The sequence below is a fragment of the Xenopus laevis genome, chromosome 5L, assembly GCF_017654675.1.
Source record: "Xenopus laevis strain J_2021 chromosome 5L, Xenopus_laevis_v10.1, whole genome shotgun sequence".
In the NCBI taxonomy this organism is placed as follows: domain Eukaryota; kingdom Metazoa; phylum Chordata; class Amphibia; order Anura; family Pipidae; genus Xenopus; species Xenopus laevis.
The window spans coordinates 6,670,563-6,695,812 of record NC_054379.1 but is presented as its reverse complement, the minus strand read 5'-3'; the positions used below and the strand labels follow the sequence as shown (position 1 = coordinate 6,695,812).

At 42.9% G+C, this 25,250-nt stretch overlaps 2 protein-coding genes across 2 annotated transcripts in view; one reads left to right on the top strand and one right to left on the bottom strand.

The window, feature by feature from the left end:
- Positions 1-362: 362 nt before the first annotated feature.
- Positions 363-17,908, top strand: LOC108716422 (rho-related GTP-binding protein RhoQ). The gene is made up of 5 exons (XM_018262541.2): positions 363-783; positions 4,202-4,260; positions 13,252-13,416; positions 14,843-14,938; positions 16,973-17,908. Exons 1-5 carry the CDS (start codon positions 642-644, stop codon positions 17,126-17,128), a joined length of 618 nt encoding a protein of 205 aa, XP_018118030.1. The 5' UTR covers positions 363-641; the 3' UTR covers positions 17,129-17,908.
- pigf.L (phosphatidylinositol glycan anchor biosynthesis class F L homeolog) overlaps positions 17,202-25,250 on the bottom strand; it is a 17,352-nt gene continuing 9,303 nt past the window's right edge. The window contains exons 6-7 of the mRNA XM_018262540.2: positions 20,830-20,938; positions 17,202-17,559 (exon numbers count right to left, since the gene is read on the bottom strand). Of these exons, the coding sequence (XP_018118029.1) occupies positions 17,446-17,559; positions 20,830-20,938 (223 nt within the window). The 3' untranslated portion in view covers positions 17,202-17,445. The remainder of the gene's footprint in view (positions 17,560-20,829; positions 20,939-25,250) is intronic.

Here is a 25,250-nt window from a genome sequence, read left to right as displayed (position 1 = left end):
CACTGTGGGAGGGGGTCTCTTCTGTAGTATCACTGCTGGAGGGGTCTCTTCTGTAGTATCACTGCTGGAGGAGTCTCTTCTGTAGTATCACTGCTGGAGGAGTCTCTTCTGTAGTATCACTGCTGGAGGGGTCTCTTCTGTAGTATCACTGCTGGAGGAGTCTCTTCTGTAGTATCACTGCTGGAGGAGTCTCTTCTGTAGTATCACTGCTGGAGGGGTCTCTTCTGTAGTATCACTGCTGGAGATGTCTCTTCTGTAGTATCACTGTGGGAGGGGGTCTCTTCTGTAGTATCACTGTGGGAGGGGGTCTCTTCTGTAGTATCACTGTGGGAGGGGGTCTCTTCTGTAGTATCACTGCTGGAGGGGTCTCTTCTGTAGTATCACTGTGGGAGGGGGTCTCTTCTGTAGTATCACTGCTGGAGGGGTCGAGTACATTGTATCAGTGCCGGGGAAGTCCCTGTGAGATGTTGCATCACTGGATGAGTCACTTTGTTACACTGTGTCACTTCCAGAGACTCAGACAGACTGAATCCCTCCCCGGGCTCGGCCGAGTCACTCGCTGACTGTGGGAGAAGGAGGGCAGATGTGTTGCTGAGCCCAGGGCCCCCCAGCAGTGCCAGGAACATGAGCCTAATGTTATCATGGAGAATGGGACGGGGGATATAATGCTGAAATGTGTGGTGGTGGGAGACGGGGCAGTGGGGAAAACTTGCCTGCTGATGAGTTATGCCAACGATGCCTTCCCGGAGGAGTATGTGCCCACTGTGTTTGACCACTATGCGGGTGAGTTACACTTTCTCATGTACATCATATTCACATGACTGTGGTGGTTACATAGAGTTAAAGCACCTCAGCTACTGCTGAACCTCTTTGTGCTGACGTCTTCCCAGTCTGCATTTGTCTCTGCGGTGGAGAAGTGACCTCACAGCAGCCTGGGGAGGAGAGGGTGCAACTGCCTGTTTGCCCCTAGGATTGCCCAGCTCCTTATTGCCATGGATTCAGTGCCAGGGAGCGTTTGGTCTCCTAGTGATCAGCAGCTGATACTATTAACCCATGCCGGTGCCACTCACAATAGACTCGCTGTCTGCCCATGATCAGCACCACGTTCCTCTAATACAAAGCTAAGCCCAGCATTAACCCCATAGTGCCCAGGAGACAAAAGGTGATGTCAGACTGTGACCTGCCCTGTGCAACTGGGTGCTGATGCCGATGAGCTGACTAATTGCTCATTAGGGGGGTTATTAGGAATGTAGGGAGGTTGTACATAGGCCTGCTCTTATATAAAGACATGGAGCTGTATTAGGGCAGGGTCAGCAAAGCAGCTGTTATGGGATAGTTTCACAAGTGCATGAAACTCTGCCAACACTTTAAATTGGGGGCACCTGCTGAGAAACAAGTGTTAAAGGAGAAGGAAGGGTTAAAACTAAGTAAGCTTGATCAGAAAAGTCTATATAAATACACCAGTAACCCCTCAAAGTAATGCTGCGCTGAGTCCTCTGTCAAAAGAAACAGCACATTTCTTTCCTTCTATTGTGTACTCATGGGCTTCTGTATCAGACTTCCTGTTTTCAGCTTAAACCTCCAGGGCTAGGGCTTGAGCATGCTCAGTTTGCTCCTCTCTCCCTCCTGTAATCTGAGCCCAGAGCTATGAGTGAGCAGGGAGAGACTCAGGCAGGAAGTAATGTCACAAGCTAATATGGCAGCTGCTATCCTAAACAAACAGAGAGAGCTTCTAGAGCTGGTTACTCAGGTATGGTAAAGCATTCTGCCGAATAAATATAGTGTTATAGCTTGCACTATTGTGGCTAATCTATTGGCAATAAACTGCTTCAGTAGCTTTCCTTCTCCTTTAAAGGGTCACTTTCACTATATTATTCAAGGATATCAAGTTGACCCTTTCTGCACAATATACCTTCTTATTCTGGTTTATAAATTGCATTTTTTCTTGCTCAGGGAGAATGGGATTGGCTGAAAGTAGTTAGGTCTGTCCTATTCACTAGTCATATCTGTGCTCAGCAGAGTAGAAAAGCACCCCCACCTGTACCCCCATGCATTAGCCAGTGAAGTTAAAGGGAAACACAGGAGGAGATTAAGTTGTCAGATAATCTGCTCCGTATGACATTTATCTAAGGTCTGTGGCACATCAGGAGATTTGATTGGCGTGCCGGTGTCATGGAGAACAAGTGGAGACGGCCGAGGACAGTTGCAGTATCATAGACAACTGCTTGATGTGTTTTTGAATGGGAAGAGATGAGCGATGCAACAGTTTGAAACATTCATTAGCCATAAATATAGGATATTGTTTCCCTTTAATTGTGCATTGGCAAAAGGGATGTCCGTAGAGGTGGTTATGGGGCAAGAAACTAATTATTTATCATATATATATATGTATATATATATATACCCCAAATACTCAATTAGTCATCATCATCATCATTGTTTAGAAGTAGGTGTTTCTGAACTACAGTAACTGATGGGGTCGGTATTGTAGGTCTATAGCAGCTGTAGTTAGGATCAGAGGTTCATATAATTTGCCCGGAACACTCAGCAAAAATTTTGGGGTGCCCCTCTGCAATCTACATTCTCACTTCATGGGTGCGGGTGACATGGAGGAACATTGGGTCCCTGCCTGCTGCCCCTATAGTTATGTCACTGGTTAATACCCCCATCCCACTGTACTTTACACATGATCCCTACACTTACAGCCCCCTCCCCTAATGCCATCTTACCTTACTATACACATTATCCCACAGTTAGAGTTTTTCCCAGAAAATAACTGATAAAGCAGTGGAATATCTTGTACAGAATCACTGCACTGAACTGCCAGCCTGTGGGATTGACCTGAATGTGTAACCTTAGAGAGCCATTGCTATAGATATTATAAGAGGTACATTGTGCCCTAGTAACAGAATGAAATGGAACCTTATAGATATAATTATATCTGCCTAACTGCCAGTTGATCCAGAGGAAGGCAAAAAAATCCAACTGACTCCAAAATGGCAATGGGACCAGTCCCTGGATCAACTTAAATCTCATCTGCCTGTAAATTGGTCAGACATCAATGGGGCATGTTATAAGATCCCATTGGCCAATCACTTTTGGTAAGGTCCTGCAGGCCCACATTATGATGCAATTTTTTGCCATTAATTGATGGGATTTTCTAACATGCATAAGAAGCTTGCTCCTTTAGTATTGGTGGTGCAGCCAAAGACTATTGGGGGATGCTGGGAGTTGTCCAAAAACTGCTCAAGGACCTCCATTTGTTATGTAATAAAAGAAGCCAAAGTTTTGCCCAGGTGCAGTAACCTATAGCAACCAATAAAAGGCCTGCCTTTAAACAGGTGACTCGTAACTGCTGCCTGGTGATTGGTTGTTCTATATTTTTATGGTTTTTCCTTATTAATATCATTGTCACCAAGCAGCATTTCTAATGACCAGGTGGCAACCTTAGTTGTTGAGACCTGTAGCAAACTGTGCACAAGTCTATTCATTTTCATATTCTCCAGAAATGTGCAGAATGAATGATTCCCATGTAGAGACACAAGGTGGGGCCTTCCAGCTGACCTGAAACTGAAGGCTCAATTCAGTCTCCAGAATTGTGAGGCTTATGGGAGTTGTGTGCCAAACCCAAGATGTTGACTTGTTTCCAATGTTTCAGCCTGAGATCATACTGTCTAATGGGCTCTTATGGGTGGGCAGGAGTCATGCAGTGGGGAGTAATGGGGCATGTAATGTACTGGATGATGGGGGTGTGTGTGGCTTAAAGGAGAAGTAAACCCAAAAGTTAAAAAAAAACCCTACCCCCCATAGACCCCCCTCCCTCCTCCCCCCAGCCTAAGTGTTCCCCAGGGCAAATGCTTACTTACCCCACGGTGCAGATTTAGGTATCGGATTTCACGGGCGCCATCTTCAGCTGCTTCGGTAATCTTCAAAATGAGAATGACGCTTCAGCAACTTTCGTGAGTTTCGGCGCATGCGCATCCGCGGGTCTCATTCCAAAGATTGCCGAGGAGAAGAAGATGGTGCATGTGAACTCCACTGGACAGAATTTGCACAGAGGGGTAAATAAAATGTTAGGGGCATTTGCCCCGGGTTACACTTAGGTTGGGGGGAGGGGGGTCTATGTAGGGTAAGGAGGTAGGGTTTTTTTTAACTTTTGGGTTTGCTTCTCCTTTAATGTGATCCTGTTTTCTCCTCTTAGTTAGTGTTACGGTTGGAGGCAGACAGTACCTTCTGGGACTCTACGATACTGCTGGACAGGTGAGTGATCTGTTTTATACCCCCTTTATCTGCTGATACTGTCACCCGTTTCACCCTGACTCCCCTACTCCCTCCGTCACTTCTCTAGTATCATTGCCAAAAAATCCATGTCCCACAGAATACCCATGTATAGAACTAGCGATGAGCAAAAATATTCGTAGAGTTTCGACGCAAAAATGGCGCCCATAGAGTCCATTTGTTAAAAAAAAAAGGTTGCGCATGAAAAAACAAAATTGTCGCACGTCAAAATAGTCCCATAGACTTAAATGCATTTTCACAGTTTCGCACATTTTTTTCCGCAGTTCCGCTGTATAAACTGTAGGAAGTAAATGGAATCCAATTTTTTTCCATATTAAAGGGGTGGTATGTTATAGAACGGCCAATTCTAACCAACCTATCAATTGTTCTTCCGTATTTATTTAATACTTTTTAATTATTTGCCCTTTTCTTCCAGCTTTCAAATGGGGGTCACTGACCCCATCTAAAAAACAAATGCTCTGTAAGGCTACAAATGTAGTGTTATTGCTACTTTTTATTATTCATCTTTCTATTCAGGCCTCTCCTATTCATATTCCAGTCTCTTAGTCAAATCAATGCATGGTTGCTAGGGGAATTTGGATCCTAGCAACCAGATGGCTGAAATTGCAAACTGGAGAGCTGCTGAATGAAAAGCTAAATAACTCGAAAACCACAAATAATAAAAAATGAAAACCAATTACAAATTGTCTCAGAATATCCCTCTCTATATCATACTAACAGTTAATTTAAAGGTGAACAACCCCTTTAAATATGCATTTACACGACAGTAGACATTTAACCTACATCTGAATAACTGCAGCACTATAATTAATATTAATATACCCCATAGAATTGTCTTTTCTTGTCAAACAGGTAAACAAACAGGAATATTACACAAACCATCTGATTTCTGACATAAAGAGAATTATGACAGATGCCGTCTCTGTGGAAACCGGGCCCTAGTGCCATATTGTTGCAGAGAGCGTCTGTGCAAGTTATTAGTCAGCTATTAGTCAGTTATTAGTCAGACGTAGAATAAACGCTATGGCATTAGCTGCAAGGAGCGGGGTCTTTCTTTGGTGATTCCTATATGGGCAATGGCACCAGTGCTATTGACTTGAACTGTCAATTATGACTCATGAACAAGGCATAGCTATAGATAAAAGATACATATTTGCAGGCAATCCGCATGGTAGCTCCTTCTTTAATGACAAGGCAAATAAACCAGCTGGAGCAAATGAGTAATCATGGCCGAGAGCTACATTTCCAAGTCACTGTAGACAGGTCCAGACTGAGAATTAAAATAGGCCCTGGAATTTCAGGTACATAGAGGCTCAATCAGCCCACACTGAGGCCCAAACAGCCCACTAAATACTGACTTTCTCTGGGACCTTATAGCAACCGCTCTGGCATTTGCCAGAACCCACAGATTGCCAGTCCGGGCCTGACTGTAGATCAGCCAGATAATAATAATAATTAATATAATGGTGCGGCCGGAAGCCCAGGCAACAGGCGATTGGATGTTATAATTAGACCGTCCAATTCTCCTGGCGCAGACAAAGAGCAGATGGGAGGAGCCATACGTTTCTGGGTGCCGCTCTCCTGTGTTGAATCAGCGTATGGGAAGTAGCAAGTGAATCTGGATAAGATGCAGAAATGAAACGCAGGGAAAGAAGTGTCGGGATCTTTTTACAAATGCATTTGTTCACTGGAGATAGAGAAGATTCAGGAATGTACAAACTGAGGTCCTCCTGCTGTTGCTGAACTGGAGGGCTGCAGGATTAACTTTACAGTAGGATATATATATATATATATAATATATATGTATTAAATATAAGTTACACAATGTAATTCACCATTTGTGCTTATATATGCACAGAAAGGGAAAGCATCCTTTTCACCCAAGCCCATTGCTCCCAAAATATAAAATGCACAAATTTAGGATAATTTAGACCACTCCCCCAATGGCCATATCTCCTCCCAGTTAGGCCCAGATATGCCTCAAACTCCACCCACTTTCTGCCGACCGCCATGCATTTTAGGGACTGGCCCACTTAAATCATAACCTCTGTGGTTTGTGATGTATCTGCAGCCAGTTCGATTTTTTGAAACAGTGGTCCCAGGGGTGCCATCATAAATAAAGGGGCCCATACTAATTACATAAGAGCTGGCTCGGGGGGCCCTGGTTATAAGACATAGCTTGTTCAAGCCTCCTGGTTGATGGAGCCTGTCAAGCAGAATGGAGCTCCAATAAAAAAAGTTTTCCTATATAGAACACAACCACACCCTCAATCCAACCAGATCATGCATCATCATCACCCAGACCATGCCTCATCACCACCCAGACCATGCCTTATAACCACCCAGACCATGCGTCATCACCACCCAGACCATGCCTCATCACCATCCAGACCATGCCTCATCATCACCCAGACCATGCCTCATCACCATCCAGACCATGCCTCATCACCACCCAGACCATGCCTCATCACCATCCAGACCATGCCTCATCACCGTCCAGACCATGCCTCATCACCACCCAGACCATGCCTTATAACCACCCAGACCATGCCTTATAACCACCCAGACCATGCCTCATCACCACCCAGACCATGCCTCATCATCACCCAGACCATGCCTCATCATCACCCAGACCATGCCTCATCACCACCCAGACAATGCCTCATCATCACCCAGACCATGCCTCATCACCATCCAGACCATGCCTCATCATCACCCAGACCATGCCTCATCACCATCCAGACCACGCCTCATCACCATCCAGACCATGCCTCATCAGCACCCAGACCATGCCTCATCATCACCCAGACCATGCCTCATCACCACCCAGACAATGCCTCATCATCACCCAGACCATGCCTCATCACCATCCAGACCACGCCTCATCACCATCCAGACCATGCCTCATCAGCACCCAGACCATGCCTCATCATCACCCAGACCATGCTTCATCACCACCCAGACAATGCCTCATCATCACCCAGACCATGCGTCATCACCACCCAGACCTGTGCCATGCCTCAATACCCCTATGCACAACCCAATCCCATGTTTTGGCCCACAAATCAAACCTTTGCGGCTGTCCAGGCCTCCTCCTGCCAATTCTAAACATTCACCCCCTTCTGTCTATCAAAAAGCATCTGAACCGATATCTGCTCGTTTCTTTGTGGTTGCCATGGCTATGCCAGCGTTTAAACTTTGCAACCCACAAGCTGCTCTTGTAGAAATAAAGGCAGTGTGAGATCAGCAAGTAGGTGCTATTTTGTCTCCCTGCTGTGCACATGGAATTATACAGTGTCACTGGTGGGAGTGAGAAGCAATAGTAACACTCACAGCTGACACCTTGGGGGGTAATAATATATTTATAGTGGTACAGGGCTGCCATTGTATATCTGCCTTTCTCTCCTGTTTATCAAGCTTCTGTGCAAGGAACGCACCCATTTTAGTCAGTACAACACTGTTTTTACATTATATTTATATCATTTATTATATTAAATATATATATTTGTAATTTCCCCTCATTCTGCCACTGGCTCTCCCAGTGATCCCATGTAAGCTCCTAGGGTCTGACTGATCCCCATCATCGCTTTTGTCACCATCCTGCATATCCTGGAGAGCAAATCTACACTCACATTAGTCCCTGCACCAGTAGAGCTTACAATCTAAGGTCCCTTTCATATTCACAGAAGACACTAGAGAAGTGATCCCCGACCAGTGACTCATGAGCAACATGTTTCTCACCAACTCATTGGCTCCGTGGCCTCAAAACAGGTGCTATTTTTTGAATTCCAGGCTTGGAGGCAAGTTTTTGTTGAATAAAAACCAGATGTACTGCCAAACAGAGTCTCCTGTAGGCTGTCAATCTAGAGGTTACCAAATAACCAATCACAGCTCTTATTTGGCACCCCAGGAATATTATGCATGCTTGTGTTGCTCCTCAACTCTTTTTATGTTTGAATGTGACTCATGGGTAAAAAAGGTTGGGGACCCCCTGCACTAGGGTATCTGGAGTGGAGACCTGTCTCCTCTGAGCAGACAAGAGTCTTTATTGGACACCCCTACCTACATAGCTGTGTGAGCTCCTAAAGGTAACAAGGTGCATCTTTTGGGGAACCCGTACTCCCCATCCACAAGGAGTTATGGGTGCAGCTTTCTTGCCTTTATCCTTGGTTAATAGGGAGCCAATAGTGAGTAGCAAACACTGGGCATCTGCAGAAAACACTAAAGCCTCTAATTTCTCTTGTACATGACAGTCAGTGCCAGGAGAGATCAGCATCTCTCATGAAGTCATTCAATTGTATTGTTTAGTGAGGGTGTGTCATTTTGAAGGAATACTTCAATGTTTAGTGTTTTCAGTTTGGAGTGAGAGAGCGGGGGGGGGGGGGTCCTTGGCGCCGTAGAAAGCCCCAGGGCCCCTATATCAGACAAATAATAATTTAAATCAGAAGAGACAACAAGTGGCCCCATGGATATTGTCTGTAGGAGACTTGGAGCTCAAAAAATTCTGGAAGGACACAGAGAACACCTCCCAGCCCAGACTCCTGCATAGAGGGAATGCCCATTTTTATAATGTTCAACATGGTCATCCTGAAATTGACCCATCCTTCTCCTCTAAAGACTCATTTAGTGATGCCCAGTGCATGGGTGGCCAAATCAGGCTGACCCAGTCATTGGGCAAGTATGTCCTGATGGCCCCATACATAAGCTGTCGGCTAGATCTGGATGGGTCAGCCTGTGTATGGCCAGCTCATCTCTGTTCCAGTTATTAGCCCTCCTGCTTACCCCCTATAATCCTGCTTAATATTCCTGATTTAAAGGAAAACTGTACCCCCAAAATGAATTTCATATTAAGTCACATGTTAAAGAATCTGACCAAACTGGTATATATATTTAGGTAAATATTGCCCTTTTATATCTCTTGCCTTGAACCATCATTTTGTGATGGTCTCTGTGCATCCTCAGAGACCACCTGACCAGAAAAACTGCAGCTCTAACTGTAACAGGAAGAGATCACCTGACCAGAACTACTGCAGCTCTAACTGTAACAGGAAGAAGTGTTGAAGCAAAACACAGAACTCTGTCTGTTAATTGGCTCATGTGACTAATAAGATGGTTTGTTGTTATGTTTGTGTGCACAGTGAATCGTACAATCCCAGGGGGCGGCCCTTATTTTTAAAAATGCCAATTTTCTTTTTATGATTACCCAATGGCACATTCTACTTGAAAAGTATATTATTATGAAAATTGTTTATTTACATGAAGCAGGGTTTTACACATGAGCTGTTATACCCAATATCTTTTTTTAGAGACCTACAGTGTTTGGGGGGTATAGTTTTCCTTTAAGCACAAAAGAGAGAAGAACAACTTCTCCCTTAATGAAAAGGACCGGAAAAAGAGGCCCATGTCTGAGTAAGGTCTGCAGCTTGTACTGAAATAACCTTCATATAATATAGTTGGATATCAAGCTGGTTACACACAATACAGGTCTTGCACTTTCAGCAAGAGATCCAGTTGTCCTTTCTCGGCCAATTATTGGATTCCTGCCCAGTGTTTATTTTTGGCTGCCATAAAGCCTGTCATTGGGGGGGGAGGGGTTAGATTCGGATTTCTGCTTAACACCACGGCTGCACAGAAACCATGATAATCTGCCTGTGTGTTTGCTGGGACCAGTTCCCCAACCCCCTTAGGCTAGCAGTGTAGCTCAACACCTTCCTCACCTTGTTCCATTGCAAAGTGAAGGATTCTGGGACTTTGAGTCCCTCTTCTTTCATAGTTTCCAGCCCAAGGTCCCAAAGCCCTTTAGAAGGCAAGATCTTTGTCTCTGAAGATACCCCCAGTAGCCCCCCAACTTCTTGGCATTTTTGGGGCAGCAGATACTCCCTTTTGAGGACTAGAAAGACACGGGTATAGTTGGCATGAAAGAGACCCAGAACATTATTGAGGTGAAGTAGAATGGATCCCAAGGGAAGTGTATGGGGCAGTAAAACTACTGCAGGCTGTGGGGACTGAGGAGATCTGAAAGTAAAAGTGTTGGGAGATGCTGCTGCCCAGGCCAAACATATTACTGTCTAGTCTAGAAGAAATGTAGATAACTATTCCCCATACCATCACGTATCACAATATACACAATATTCTGCTTCATCCTAATTAGGGACATATCACAAGCTGCTGGTTAAGTGCTTTCACCCCCTCCCTGCCTCCCACAAAACTGATCCATTAGTAATCTAATTGTCTTTCTTATACAATCCTTAACTTTCTACGATTTTCTGCTCTTTTTCTCAATTAGTCAATTAAGGCCTTAATATCTTAATTCTAATGGCATTGTGCCGCCGTGATTCCTTCCTGAGGCATTGGGTTGAGACAAAGAGATCTGTATGGGTGTGTGTGTATATATAAATATCAGTCTCCTACTGTTAAAGGAGAACTAAACCCAAAAAATAAATGTGGCTTAAAATGTCCTATTTTATATAGTGAACTTATTGCACGAGGCTAAAGTTTGAGCTTGTCAATAGCAGCAATGATCCAGGACTTCAAACTTGTCACAGGGGGTCACCATCTTGGAAAGTGTCTGTGACACTCACATGCTCAGTGGGCTCTGATTGGCTGTTGAGAAGCTAAGCTTAGGGCTCGTCACTAATTATCCAGCAGAAAATGAGCTTCCCTGGCTGTAATATAAGCTGATGCTACAGGTTTGCTGATTATTCAATTCTGATGCTAATTGCACTGGTTTCTGTGCTGCCATGTAGTAATTATGTGTATTAATTACTAATCAGCCTTATAATGTGACATTTCTATTCTATGTGTACTGTATATTGTGAGTGGCTCCCTAAGCTCAGTAAGTGACAGCAGCACAGAGCATGTGAATCAGTGAATCAGCAGAAAAGAAGATGGGGAGCTACTGGGGCATCTTTGGAGACACAGATCTTTACTGCTAAAGGGCTGTGGTTGCCTTGGGCTGGTACAGAAGCACAAAACATAATGTACAATATTTCTAGCTACTTCTTTAGTTCGGCTTTAGTTCTCCTTTAAGATTCACAGCATTCATAAGACCTGCGAGTGCGACTCTTCCTCTACATATATATATATGTTCACAGGAATGTATACAAAGTCCTATGGAAACTTCCTATTATTTTTAGTGATATTTTAGTGTTAGTATTTAGTATTAACAAATCTAAATTTCTCTGATTGGTATGAAGTCATAGATCTTCAAGTTGCAGAAATGAGGCCATTAACCCTTTGCAGCTACAGTTTTAGGGTAGAGGGGACATTTGCTCAGTCACCAACATCCCAGGGGACCATAAGGGAAGATAAAAGTTAAAAAGACAGTGGTTAGATATTTTCAGTGTATGTACAGTACATCAGGCCTGTGTAACCTGTAGTCCTCCAGCTGTTGCGGAAGTGCAACTCCCAGCATTTCACCAATAACTGAAAGCTTTGCCACCCCCACGCAAAAAGAACTGTGTCATAGCGTGAGTGGCCCCTTTAAACAATCAGTTTGGCCAGTCAGCCAATCATGTTATCAACTGATCAAAAAAAAATCCAATGACCATATATAACACATGAATTGGGTCTTCAGGCGACCGAGAGGTGCATTTTGCACAACTCACTGCCCATCAGGCAAGTAAATGAAAAAGCAAATAAGTAATGTAATAAAAGCTGCAGGATTTGCTCCAGGTCTAGTACCCGATAGCAACCAATCCAACCAGTAAATACTGCCTGCAGATTGGGAGCTCTGGGTGACCAGACACGCAGCAAACTATTCACACTTGATATTATATTACCCTTGATATTATGTTGCTCAATGAAGCAAAGAATTAACTGTTAATTAGATATTCTGAGATAATTTGCTGTTGGTTTTCAATTTCATTATTTGTGGTTTTTGAGTTATTTAGCTTTTTATTCGGCAGCTCTCCAGTTTGCAACTTCAGCCTCCTGGTTGCTCGGGCCCAAATTTCCCTAGCAACCATGCACTGATTTGAATAAGAGACTGGAATATGAATAGGAGAGGCCTGAATAGAAAGATAAGTCATAAAAAGTAGCAATAATTATATATGTAATAAGAAGAAAGCAAATAAATTAAAAAAATGAAGGCCAATTGAAAAGTTGCTTAGAATTAGACATTTTAGGAAATACTAAAACTTAAAAGGTGAACCACCCTTTTGGCTTGTTTTTGCAAGGCTAAATTCTGTGGGTGACAACTCCCTGCCCCACATAAACATTAAAGGGCATGTAAAGCCTAAAATAGAATAATGCTAGAAATGCTGTATTTTGTCTACTAAACATAAACTTTACTGCACCACAAGCCTAATCAAACAAATGATTTATGCTTTCAAAGTTGGCTACAGGGGGTCACCATCTTGTAACTTTGTTAAACATCTTTGCAAGACCAAGACTGTGCACATGCTCAGTGTGGTCTGGGCTGCTTAGGGATCGTCATAAACAAAGCTGCTTGAGTTCTGCATGGCTGGGAAGTAAGGCGAGGGCTCCCCCTGCTGTACATAAGTATGATTGTTTCCCTGCAGAGCAGTTAGGGACCGTCTGACAATTCCTATCCACAGCAGTAAATGAAGGGAGAATTTCACTGCATACAGTCAGGTTTCTTATAAAAACAGTACACGTTTTTTAATTAAAGTATAATGGAGATAAGTTTCTTTTTCATTAAATAAAGTAAAAATGGGATTTTATTTTTTTGCCTTTACATGCCCTTTAAAAGCCTACTCAGGCAGACACGGAGCAGGAATAAGTCCCAAATACTCTGATATATCCGTATCCACCGAGATCTCTCACAGGAAATGACTTGCAGCTGTTTCATATAGTACATTTTGTATATTTTCAATTTCACAGCAGATTCAGCGTCATATAAGATAGAAAGCAATCTTATCAATCTGTTCTGAAACCCTGTTTATGATATTGAAACTTGTTATTTTTAATGATCCTTCTCCCCCCTCTCAGGAAGATTACGATCGATTGAGGCCGTTGTCTTATCCCATGACCGATGTTTTTCTCATCTGTTTCTCGGTGGTAAACCCGGCTTCCTTTCAAAATGTCAAAGAGGAATGGGTCCCGGAGCTGAAGGAATATGCACCAAATGTGCCCTTTTTATTAGTAGGGACACAGGTAAGTAGCACCATAGCAGCTGCATTGGGATCTAGCAGGGGCTCTATTATATCCAGTTCTTAGGCTTTATATAGTGCCATTAGTCCCTGCACCGGTGGAGCTTACAATCGAAGTCCCTAGCACATTCACATGCTGGGGTCAGTTGTATTACGAGCCCTCTGGGCTCAATACAAATTGCGGATATTTTAAAACAATAGATTTCGGTTTAAAAACCTTTTTAGTGACTACGGATGCACCGAATCCAGGATTCTGTTCGGGATTCGGCCTTTTTCAGCAGGATTTGGCCATCTTTCTGCCCGGCCGAACCCAATCCAAATCCTAATTTGCATTTGAAAATTAGAGGCGGGGAGCGAAATTGCGTGACTTTTTGTCACAAAAGATAATAAAAAATGTTTTCCCCTTCCCACCCCTAATTTGCATATACAAATTAGGGTTCGGTATTCTGCCGAATCTTTCGCAGAGGATTCGGGGGTTCAGCCGAATACAAAATAGTGGATTCTGTACATCCCTATTAGCGACATTCAAATATAAACAGAGTTGGGGAGCAACACAAGCATGCATAAAGTTCCTGGGGTGCCAAATAAGGGCTGCGATTGGCTATTTGGTAGCCCCTATGGGGACTGGAAGCCTACAGGAGACTCTGTTTGACAATACAGCTGGTTTTTATACAACCAAAACTTTCCTCCAAGCCTGGAATTCAAAAATAAGCACCTTTGAGGCCACTGAGAGCAACTAGGGATGCACCGAATCCACTATTTTGGATTCGGCCGAACCCCCGAATCCTTTGTGAAAGATTCGGCCGAATACCGAACCGAATCCCAATTTGCATATGCAAATTAGGGGTGGGAAAGGGAAAACATTTTTTACTTCCTCGTTTTCTGACAAAAAGTCACGTGATTTCCCTCCTGCCCCTAATTTGCATATGCAAATTAGGGTTCGGATTCGGTTCGGCCAGGCAGAAGGATTCGGCCGAATCCAAATCCTGCTGAAAAAGGCTGAATCCTGGCCGAATCCCGAACCGAATCCTGGATTCGGTGCATCCCTAAGAGCAACATCCACAGAGTTGGGGAGCAACATTTTGTTAGTGAGCTACTAGTTGGGGGGCACTGGTTTTATAATTCTGTACCCTGCCAATCCACAATGGCTACCAAAGCTACGGCTATAGTCCAAATGGAAGAATTGAAATACATTAAAAGGGATTTGCGGCACTTGAGCAGCGAATGGGAGAACGGTCCATGCCAATTGGTGCATCAGAGTCTCTCCCTAAATAATCAAAATATATCAGCTATTTGTCCAATTGGGAGTTTCCATAAGAAACAAAGAACCCCCAGTCATAGCAAGAGAACATTATACACATAGAAGCATGTGGAATGCTGGGTACATGGGCCGTATTGCTACATCGGTGTAACTCCAATATCGTTTGCAGATCGACCTACGAGATGATCCGAAAACCCTCGCAAAGCTGAACGATGTGAAGGAAAAGCCCATCACTGTCGAGCAAGGGCACAAATTAGCGAAAGAGGTAAAAGTCTTATTCCTTCCATTCTTTCATTTCATTGGATCTATTCTAAAGGAGTGGTAGTTCCCAATGCATCAACATTCTGGGTGTGGAACAGTCTGATTAAGATCGGGGCTTTCACCCTCACTGATTATGTTCAACTGCTCTGAGTAGTCAAACTCAATTCTGTGCGATGGGGTTTTAAAGCTCAGAATCAGCGGGGCCTCAGTTCTTGTAATTAGCCCACATTTAGCCAGAATTGTACTAGTTTTATTCTTGAGCTGCCTTGGGGCTTTATTAGTTACCCCCACCTTGACAAATTTTACACCTTGATTTAAGTTTTCTGTTATGTAGAGCGGCTCCTTGTTATGATCTGTTTGTTAGAGGAGCCGTTGGTATCTCAAGGACAAAGTCTCCCTTGCAGGCTTTTCCAGACAATTTACATTTTATAGTAATTCCTTTCTGCAGTCACAAACACCGCCTTGCTCTATCCACAGCCATTATCCTGTTCTTCACATCATCTACACACAATTGCTTTTCCATTTCAGCGGCAATGAGAAGAGCAAATTGGCATTCCCTCCAAACATGGTATAGAGTCTTCAGGCAATGCTCATGCGAGGGGGTACGATGCCCATTTTGGTAGATCGTTGGGTTTTTAATACTCACCTGCAGGAAAAGGCTAGCAATTATGTGTATGCATATAAATGGGAAGATGTTTGTTTTAGCCTTAAAGGAGAACTAAACCCTAAAAATAAATGTGGCTTAAAATGTCATATTTTCTATAGTGAACTTATTGCACGAGGCTAAAGTTTGAGCTTGTCAATAACAGCAATGATCCAGGACTTCAAACTTGTCACAGGGGGTCACCATCTTGGAAAGTGTCTGTGACACTCACATGCTCAGTGGGCTCTGATTGGCTGTTGAGAAGCTAAGCTTAGGGCTCGTCACTAATTATCCAGCAGAAAATGAGCTTCCCTGGCTGTAATATAAGCTGATGCTACAGGTTTGCTGATTATTCAATTCTGATGCTAATTGCACTGGTTTCTGTGCTGCCATTTAGTAATTATGTGTATTAATTACTAATCAGCCTTATATTGTGACATTTCTATTCTATGTGTACTGTATATTGTGAGTGGCTCCCTAAGCTCAGTAAGTGACAGCAGCACAGAGCATGTGCAATGAATCAGCAGAAAGAAGATGGGGAGCTACTGGGGCATCTTTGGAGACACAGATCTTTACTGCTAAGGGGCTGGGGTTGCCTTGGGCCATTTCTACCTACTTTAGTTAGGCTTTAGTTCTCCTTTATAAGAGACCACACTGATTCCCAATGGGTCAAAATTATATACTGTATGTGCTTAATTGCCCAATTTGATCAATTTACAATTAAGTGGTTGTAATTGGTAATGTGGTGGTGCAAATTAGCACTGAATTTTCTGATTTACCACCATCATCAGCTCTTGTAGGTTATACTTTCCAAAGGGCTCCAAATTGGGTAGGTCAACTGGGTCAAAACTAGGGGTAGAGGTCAGATGTGTTAGTTACACCTACCTACCGATACTGCCATTCTGCTGTACCCCACAACAACTGCCCTTTAAGCCTGTCTCAATGAAGGAGGACTAGTTGCAAGCAATGTTTTCCCTTGGTAGATGTGTCAGCAGCTACCAAAAGGAAGAACCTCAAGATGTTCTCACACGCAGGTTCCTCGAGAGGTTCTCATATGCAGCATCTAAATGGTCAGCTATACTGATCAAACCAAACCCTCAGTTGTTGCAAAGAAAGAAACAATCTCCAAACAGAAAACATGTGGGATCAGTAAGGAGCTGAAATTAAGACAGCACAGAGGATATCCACCTTGGGGTACTTGGTGGAAAAATTTAGAATATTTACACCACTGTTTGGACCATATGCTGCTCCCCCTCACCCAAAAAAGGGTGAGCAAGAGGTCTACAATCCATGGTATTGGGGCATTTGTGCTCAGGCCGAAAATAAAACTGAATTCTTGCAAAACTATGATACTAAAACAGCTCTCCCTCCCCCTTCTTCTCCTACTCCTAACAGATCGGGGCATGCTGTTATGTCGAGTGTTCTGCTTTGACACAAAAAGGACTAAAATCGGTTTTTGACGAGTCCATTATTGCTATTCTGACCCCAAAGAAGACAGCCATGAAGAAACGGCTGGGATCGAGGTGTATAAACTGCTGTCTGATCACGTGAAACGAAGTCCTACTTGACCTAGTCAACTGTGAGAGCACATGGTAAATGGTCCGTTGCACTATACGCTTGTAACACCACGACAAAAGGCTTTTTATTGACCTACTTTTCAAACACAATGGGTTCCAAAGCGGAGAAGAATGCAGGCCATTCCTCTGTTGAAGAACAGGTACCATTACTCAGGGTTATATTTATATATTCAAGTAGGAACTGTGCCAGCCAGTAACACCAAGTGGATAAGTTGCAACAAAAACGTTGAACCCTGGCTCTGATTTCGACAGTCCTTTGAGTAGAATGTATTGAGTTCTTTGCAGTTCTTGCTATCTGCTTTTGTAGGTGAGTCTCTTCCTGTTCCAATAGATCCAAACAGGTGCCATGAGAAGACCAGCCACGTACCCAATGGTAGCACCCAATGAGCAGGATATGGGCCACACCTGGAAGAAAGGAAGTAAAATGGAAATGGGAGTAATAGAGGAACGCAAGAATAAGAAGCACACAAAGTCATGGTTGGAGAGAGGGCACAGAGAACCGAATGAAACCTATCACTGAGTCTGGATGGTTCACTGGTGCCAAATAGACATTTACTGTCCAGGAAAGTTTTATGTTTTTATTTAGTAAGAGGCTTCCCCCCCGGAGTCTGCACATGCCTTCCCATTTATTGTGTGCCAGGCAGACAAGCAACCTAAATGGCACATTCCTTCCCACAGATGATTGGCTCAAATTTAGTGAGTCAAAGGTTAAGTTCTTTTTAATATTTATGATAAAAACCACCAGTTAACGTTATTTTTGTGATTTTATTTGACCGCCGGGGGTCTCTGCCCTATGGCTTACTGAGCTAGTCACTAGCAGCCCTTGATTGCCAGGTGCATGCTGGGAGCTTGGGCTTCCAAATGGGAAGTGTAACCGGCGCAGAGCCACAAGGATATTAGAGTTGTAGAATCCATCGCTTCTTTGCTCTAATAAATTGGGCTTATGGGATGAAGTCAAACAGTCTCCTTCATTCAGTGGCACCAATATCTGAAAACCCGTTATCCAGAAAGCTCCGAATTACAGAAAGCCTGTCTCCCATAAACTCCATTTTATCCAAATAATCCACATTTTTCCTTTTTCTGTGTAATAATAAAACAGTAACTTGTACTTGATCCCAACTAAGATATAATTAATCCTTATTGGAAGCAAAACCAGCCTATTGGGTTTATTTCATGTTTATATGATTTTCTAGTAGATTTAAAATATGAAAATTTAAATGACATAAAGAGCCGTTATCCGGAAAACCCCAGGTCCCGAGCATTCTGGATAACAGGTCCCATACCTGTACTAAGCTAAAAGGGATGCATCATCTCTTGTTTCAGTTTTGGATTGCCCATGTGCCATTACATTGACAGACATGAGACAGGAGTTAAGGTGACCATACACAGGCAGATTAAAGTTGCCGATCTTGGTCCTTTAGACCGATTTGGCACCTTATCCCGACGGGTCCTCCTGATAGTTATCAGGCCAAAAATTGGGCAGATATCGATCGGTCAAGTTTGACCCGTCAGCGCCCATTCGCAGCATTGTAATCCATTCGTTCGGATTCACGCGATATTGCCCAGCCATTATTGGGCATATCGGATTAAGATTGGCTCGTTTTATCATAAAAATAAATACCCCATTAGTCCCATAGGTTTGTTGGCGGTAAAAAGGTCACGTGTGAAATGTCCCTAAGACTAAAGTGTTGTTACTCAGCACAGCTAATTGCTTTAGACTTATCACTACTATAAACAGGTATGGGAATTTTATACAGAATGCCCGGAACCTGGGGCTTTCCAGATAACAGATTTTTCTGTAATTTGGATCTTCATACCTTTAGTCTACTAGAAAATCATATAAACATTAAATAAACCCAATAGGCTGGTTTTGATTCCAATAAGAATTAATTCTATCTTAGTTGGGATCAAGTACAAGCGACTGTTTTATTATTACACAGAAAAAGGAAATCGTTTTTAAAAAATGTGGATTATTTGGATAAAATGGAGTCTATGGGAGACATCCAGAAAGTTCTGAATTACAGAATGGCAAACGGGTTTCCGGATAGCAGATCCCATACCTGTACTGTATATTACAAGCTGGATGAATAAAAACCTTCACTGACAACAAGCATGTTTATAGAGAGGCAGTGTTCAGTAGAGCGCCCCCACCTGTGCATTAAGTGCAGTGCAAGTATTAGCATAACAATCATACAACACCCATGTGATTTTCTATAGTTGCTACTAAATATGTCAGTGCAGAAAAGCACAGTGTGTTCCAATTATTGCATTTACTGAGCTACTTCTCTCCCAGTTGGCATCTCAATATAGGTCCACAGTGGTGAATAAAACCTATTTTCAGCACAGTCATGAGCTGAAGGTTAAAATAAATCGAGAGGTTTTAGCAGAATAAGACCCCCCAGGAAGACAAAGCAGTAAATGGGTTCTGAGCAATATCCATAATTGTTAATTATGCCCGGGAGACCTGTCCAACCTAGTAGACTCAAGGTATGAAGATCCAAATTACAGAAAGATCCATTATCTGGTTTCATACCTGTATAAAGGGGAATATAAATGACCCTTTTCCTGTAAACAGATTATGGGTCACACGTGTAGCACGATTTTCTACAAACCTTATCGCATCGGATTGATAAAACGCAGGAGACAAGTCAGATGAAGTCACAGGCAGCAAAATCTAATTGGACTGAACAAAAAGTAGCAGGTAAGAACCACACTCCATCCGAAATGACACAACTGTCGGATGTGAATGCACAAAGCTGCGTCTTCATCCGACAGTCTAAGGGCTCTTACACATGGGCGGTTCTCCCTGCGTTTCGCTTTTCTTTCGCTCAGCCGCAGGGGAGAGCAGGAATAGACACACTCAATTATTGTGAAGGGGGCTGTACTCACAAAGCCGCATGTATGTGCCAAATGCAGGTGAAATACAACGTGCTGCGTCCCACCTGCGTTTGGCGATTACATGCGTCTGTGAGTACAGCCCCCTTCACAATAACTGAGCGAGTCTATTCCTGCGCTCCCCTGGTCTGATAGGAAGGGGAGCACAGTGAAAACAGCCCGTGTGTAAGTGCCCTTATCGTGTGGTTCTTACCTGCTACTTTTCGTTAAGTCCAATTAGATTTTGCTGCCTGCGACTTCATCCGACTTGTCTCCTGCGTTTTGTCAATCCGATGCGATCCGGCGAAAGACGCCCGTGGAGTTCAGCCCTAATATGTGAAGTGACCTATCATTTTAAACAATCAATATCAGGTGCATTCAGTAAAGGGGAAATTAGCCGGCCAATGATTCCAGTCCATGATAAGCAATTAGAAACAGATGCGGCTCATGATACTTACTTTATGCTGGCAGTGTAGCCAAGACTGCAAATAATTGTATCACTTAACCGCTGTGTCAGGGGGCAGTTGTTTAAGTTTAGTTTGGCTCAAACTTTCACACATAGTTAAACTTCAACTCCCAGGAACGGCCGATAGCTTTTACCTGAGGTCATGTAGATAAGCAGATGCCGCATAATCATTTAAAGTGAAGAATGGGGAAGAGGAGTCGTGCACCACACAAACAAATGTTTTCTGCTTGTTCCATGTCTTACCATGTTCTGATCTGGAATGAGCCTAGAACCTAGAGCCTAGAATCTGCCAGCAAGTCTGGTAGAGAACAGATTTCCCTGCAGTGCACACTAACCTGCCATGGCCTGTCCCAGTCTAAGGGTATAGGGAATGCCCCGAGCCAAGCGCCCACCACACTGCTTACAGTAGTAATTTGGAGGCTGTGATCCCACACGGACAACGCCCTGTAAAGAAAAGGAAAAACAGTTGTTTACCACAAAATCTTCACTGAACTACATAGGGTTGCCACCTCACCCCTTTAAAACCAAACACATATGGAATCCACAGCCTGCATGGCTACTTAGCATTCATTTATATGCATGCTGCAGACTGAACTGATTAAGGGCTCTTACACACGGGTAGTTTTTACCTGCGCTCCCCTGTGTTGCGATTTCTTCCGTTCAGCCGCAGGTGAGCGCAGGAGTAGACGTAGTAAATTATTTTGAAGGGGGCTGTACTCACACAGCCGCATGTAAGCGTCGAATGCAGTATGTTGCATTTTTCCTGCATTCGGCGCATAAATGCGTATGTGTGAGTACAGCCCCCTTCAAAATAATTGACTGCGTCTACGCCTGCGGCTGAACGGAAGAAAGTGCAACACAGTTTAGCCGCAGGGGAGCGCAGGAGTAGACGCAGTCAATTATTTTGAAGGGGGCTGTACTCACACAGACGTGGCAAACGCAGGTTGAGACGCAGCATGTTGCATTTCACCTGCATTCGGCGCATTCACAATAATTGACTATGTCTACTCCTGCGCAGGTAAAAATGCCTGTGTTTAAGGGCACTTATGTGCAGCATGCATCTAAATGAATCGCTGATTAGCCATGCAGGCTGTGGATTCCATACAGTATGTGTTTGGTTTTAAAGGGGCGAGGTGGCAACCCTAGAACTACATCTTCCAGCACATTCACTAAATGCCTTGAAACTACAACTCCCACGCTCACTGGCAGCCCAAGGCTCGCTGTTGATTGTGTGAGTTTTAGTTCAGCAACAGTTGCAGGTCCGCCAGCAAGACATTTTTGTTTAGTTTTCCTCGTCAATTATGATCAGTAAACATCGGCACCCTCATTTTAAGCTGTCCACGAGAATCCACCCTGTAATCATCTTTTCTAACAGATCAGTTCTGTGGCTGAAATACAAATAATGGATTCAGCTCTAGTAAAAGACTAAGGAATACAGAACCAAGTACAAACTGATGACAGCATCGTGAATCAGCCATGATAAAATCTGCTGCAACGGTAGTGGCCATAAATCTTTAAAAAAATCATTTTATATCAGGAGATGGCTGCAGATGTTTGCAATGTATAGAAGACAATTAGAGAGATGCAAATTGAATATAAGATACATGAAGCTGCATATGCTCTTGCCTTTCAGTTTGGCAAGGGTTTCCTAAAGCTTGGCTGGAGAATGAGTCCTACAGAAGCTACAGGTGCTAAAGTAGAAATCAAAGAAAGAATCTTTATGTATTTCCTTTCCGGCTAACAACAGCATTATTGTTTTGCTTTACGGCAAGGATTGAAGATATGCAGTAATGATCTTACAAGGCACTTGTAATGTAGGATCGTTTACTCTTATTTATCTGAAAGGCTTAAGCTGGCCATAGGCGCAAAGATCCGATCGTACGAATCAACGCCACTAACCATTCCGATCAAATAAAGTAGTAAAAGAACAGATCAGCCGATGTTCTGCCCCTGACAGCAATCGTACGATAGTTATGTCTGACAAAGCTGGCGAGTCTCGCTCTGAAAATCGTACGATCGGCAATACATGCAGAGATATTATCGGCAGCCGACAGAAATTTTCTAACCTGTCTGATCGACCAAACGACCGATCTCCGCCGGACGAAAAATGTCGGGACTCTCCACACACGGTCCGAAAATCGTACGAATCCTCGATTCGAACGATTGGATCTTTGAGTCTATGGCCATCTTTATTCAATTCCTCAGCAGACTTCATTTGCATAATTAGCATAAAGCTTACAATGTGCATACAAAAACCCCTTTGTGCTATAGTGGGAGCTATGGAATATCTCTATACCGACAGATTCCATGGCCCATAGCAACCAGATTAAGGTTTAAAGGGGTTGTTCATCTACAAATTAACTTTTAGTATGATGTAGAGAGGGATATTCTGAGAATTTGCAATTGGTTTTCAATTTTTATTATTTGTGGTTTTTGAGTTATTTAGCTTTTTATTCAGCAGCTCTCCAGTTTGCAATTTCAGCCATCTGGTTGCTAGGGTCCACATTACCCTAGCAACCATGCACTGATTTAAATAAGAGACTGGGATATAAATAGGAGAGGGGCTGAATAGATAGAGGAGTAATAAGTAGCAAAACAATATATTTGTAGCCTTACAGAGCATGTCTTTTTAGACCCCCCCCCCAATTTGGAAGCAGTCAGAAGAAAAGCAAAAAATAAATAAATAAATAAATAATGAAGAGCAACTGTAAAGTTGCTAACAACTGGTCATTCTATAACATACTAAAAGTTAACTTGAAGGTGAACCACCCCTTTAAATACCATGCACAAGATCTGGAGAACATAAAATAATTTAAAAAAAAAATTCTGTAGACTGCACCATACTAAATTAATTTTAGAGGTAAACATCCCCTTTAATTTAAGATGCAAATTTGTACCAGGTCTAGTAACCTACAGCAACCAATCGGATATCTTCTTACAAGCAGGTGCCCAGTAAATGTATTGGCTGATATGGGTTACTAGACATCTTGCAGTTTATGGCATTACGCCCTACAACAATGAATTCATAATAATAATAAATCAAATTTGGCCCGTTATGGTTTTCATGCAGCTGCATTATTAAGGACTATAACATGAAATATCAACAGAGCATCACCTGCTGGTAGGAAGTGATAATGAAGCAAAGGGAGATTTTTGTTATTTTTCGGTCTGCTGTTTGTAAGTGATGCGTTCCTAGGGACAGAATGTTCTAAATAATGATCTTTGAATAATTCTACCTAGAAGTAAGGACACGTGTAGCGCTGAATGGTCAGATATACATAGAAACGATAGAATTCTACCTGTATCTGACCATTCAGCACTAATGTTAGAAGGCACCCGATTCTCGAGCCAACCAATAGCCAAGTCTTCAGCCCATATCGGTCGGCTCATTTCCCGCCATATACGCAGCAAATAACGTATGGAAATTTGTTTCGTACGATATAATCAGTGCATCTATGGCCACCTTTAGGCCCTCCTGGCTGCTCGGCCAACTGATTTTTGACCAGCTAACCATCAGGAAGATAAAATTAGTAAAAAACTGTTAGACAAGGACTGTATCAGTATGTCGATGTGGTCCTTAGCGATGGGTCACCCCATGCCTCCATTATGATAAGATTGTTTGTCTAGGAGCAAACAATAAGATCACCCCAATTTGGCCCGGCATGATGGTAGTAAAACTGGTTAAAGATCTGCTAGTATAGGGGCCTTGCCAAACAAGAGTAGTCAAAGTGCTCACCCAGCAGTAGTCAAAGGGTTAAAAGCAAGCAGAAATTTAACCAGTTGGCCACTTAGGGGCAGATATTTTAAAGGGGCAGTTCACCTTCCAAACACTTTTTTCAGTTCCCATGTTTTCAAATTGTTCACCAGAAACAAAGACTCTTTGCAACTACCTTCCATTTTTTACAGTTTTCCCAAAATTAAAATATATGTTCATGTCTTTGGTGTCTCAGTCTGGCAGCTCAGTGATCCAGGAGCAGATTCTGAATTGTTACAAGTTGGTACATTTAGTTGACACATTTAGTGGGGCCAATTCACCAAGCTCGAGTGAAGGATTCGAAGTAACAAAACTTCGAATTTCGAAGTGTTTTTTGGGCTACTTCGACCATCGAATGGGCTACTTCGACTACAAATCGAAGGATTCGAACTAAAAATCGTTCGACTATTCGATAGTCTAAGTACTGTCTCTTTAAGAAAAAACTTCGACCCCCTAGTTCGCCATCTAAAACCTACCGAACTCAATGTTAGCCTATGGGGAAGGTCCCCATAGGCTTTCCTAAATTTTTTTGGTTGAAGGATAATCCTTCGATCGTTGGATTAAAATCCTTCGAATCGTTCGATTCGAAGGATTTAATCCTTCGATATTCGAAGTCGAAGGATTTTAATTCCCAGTCGAATATCGAGGGTTAATTAACCCTCGATATTCGACCCTTGGTGAATCGGCCCCTGTGTTGACACATTTAGTTGACACATTTAGTTGACACATTTAGTTGACACATTTAGTTGACACATCTCTCAGCAGTTTCTGTGGAATATTAGTAACTATTGTATCAACACGAACAGCTGCCTTTAATGAAACTCAGTGATTCTGCCCAGCAGGGACAAAGATAAAAAATGTATCAACTAAATGTATCAATTTAGATCAGTTTATAGGGTCGGTGACCCCCCCCTCCCAGAGCTGCTGTGAAAAATGAAACTTTACACTTCAGTATTAGAAGAACGATCACAAATAGAAAGTGATTGGGAAAAGTCTTTATTT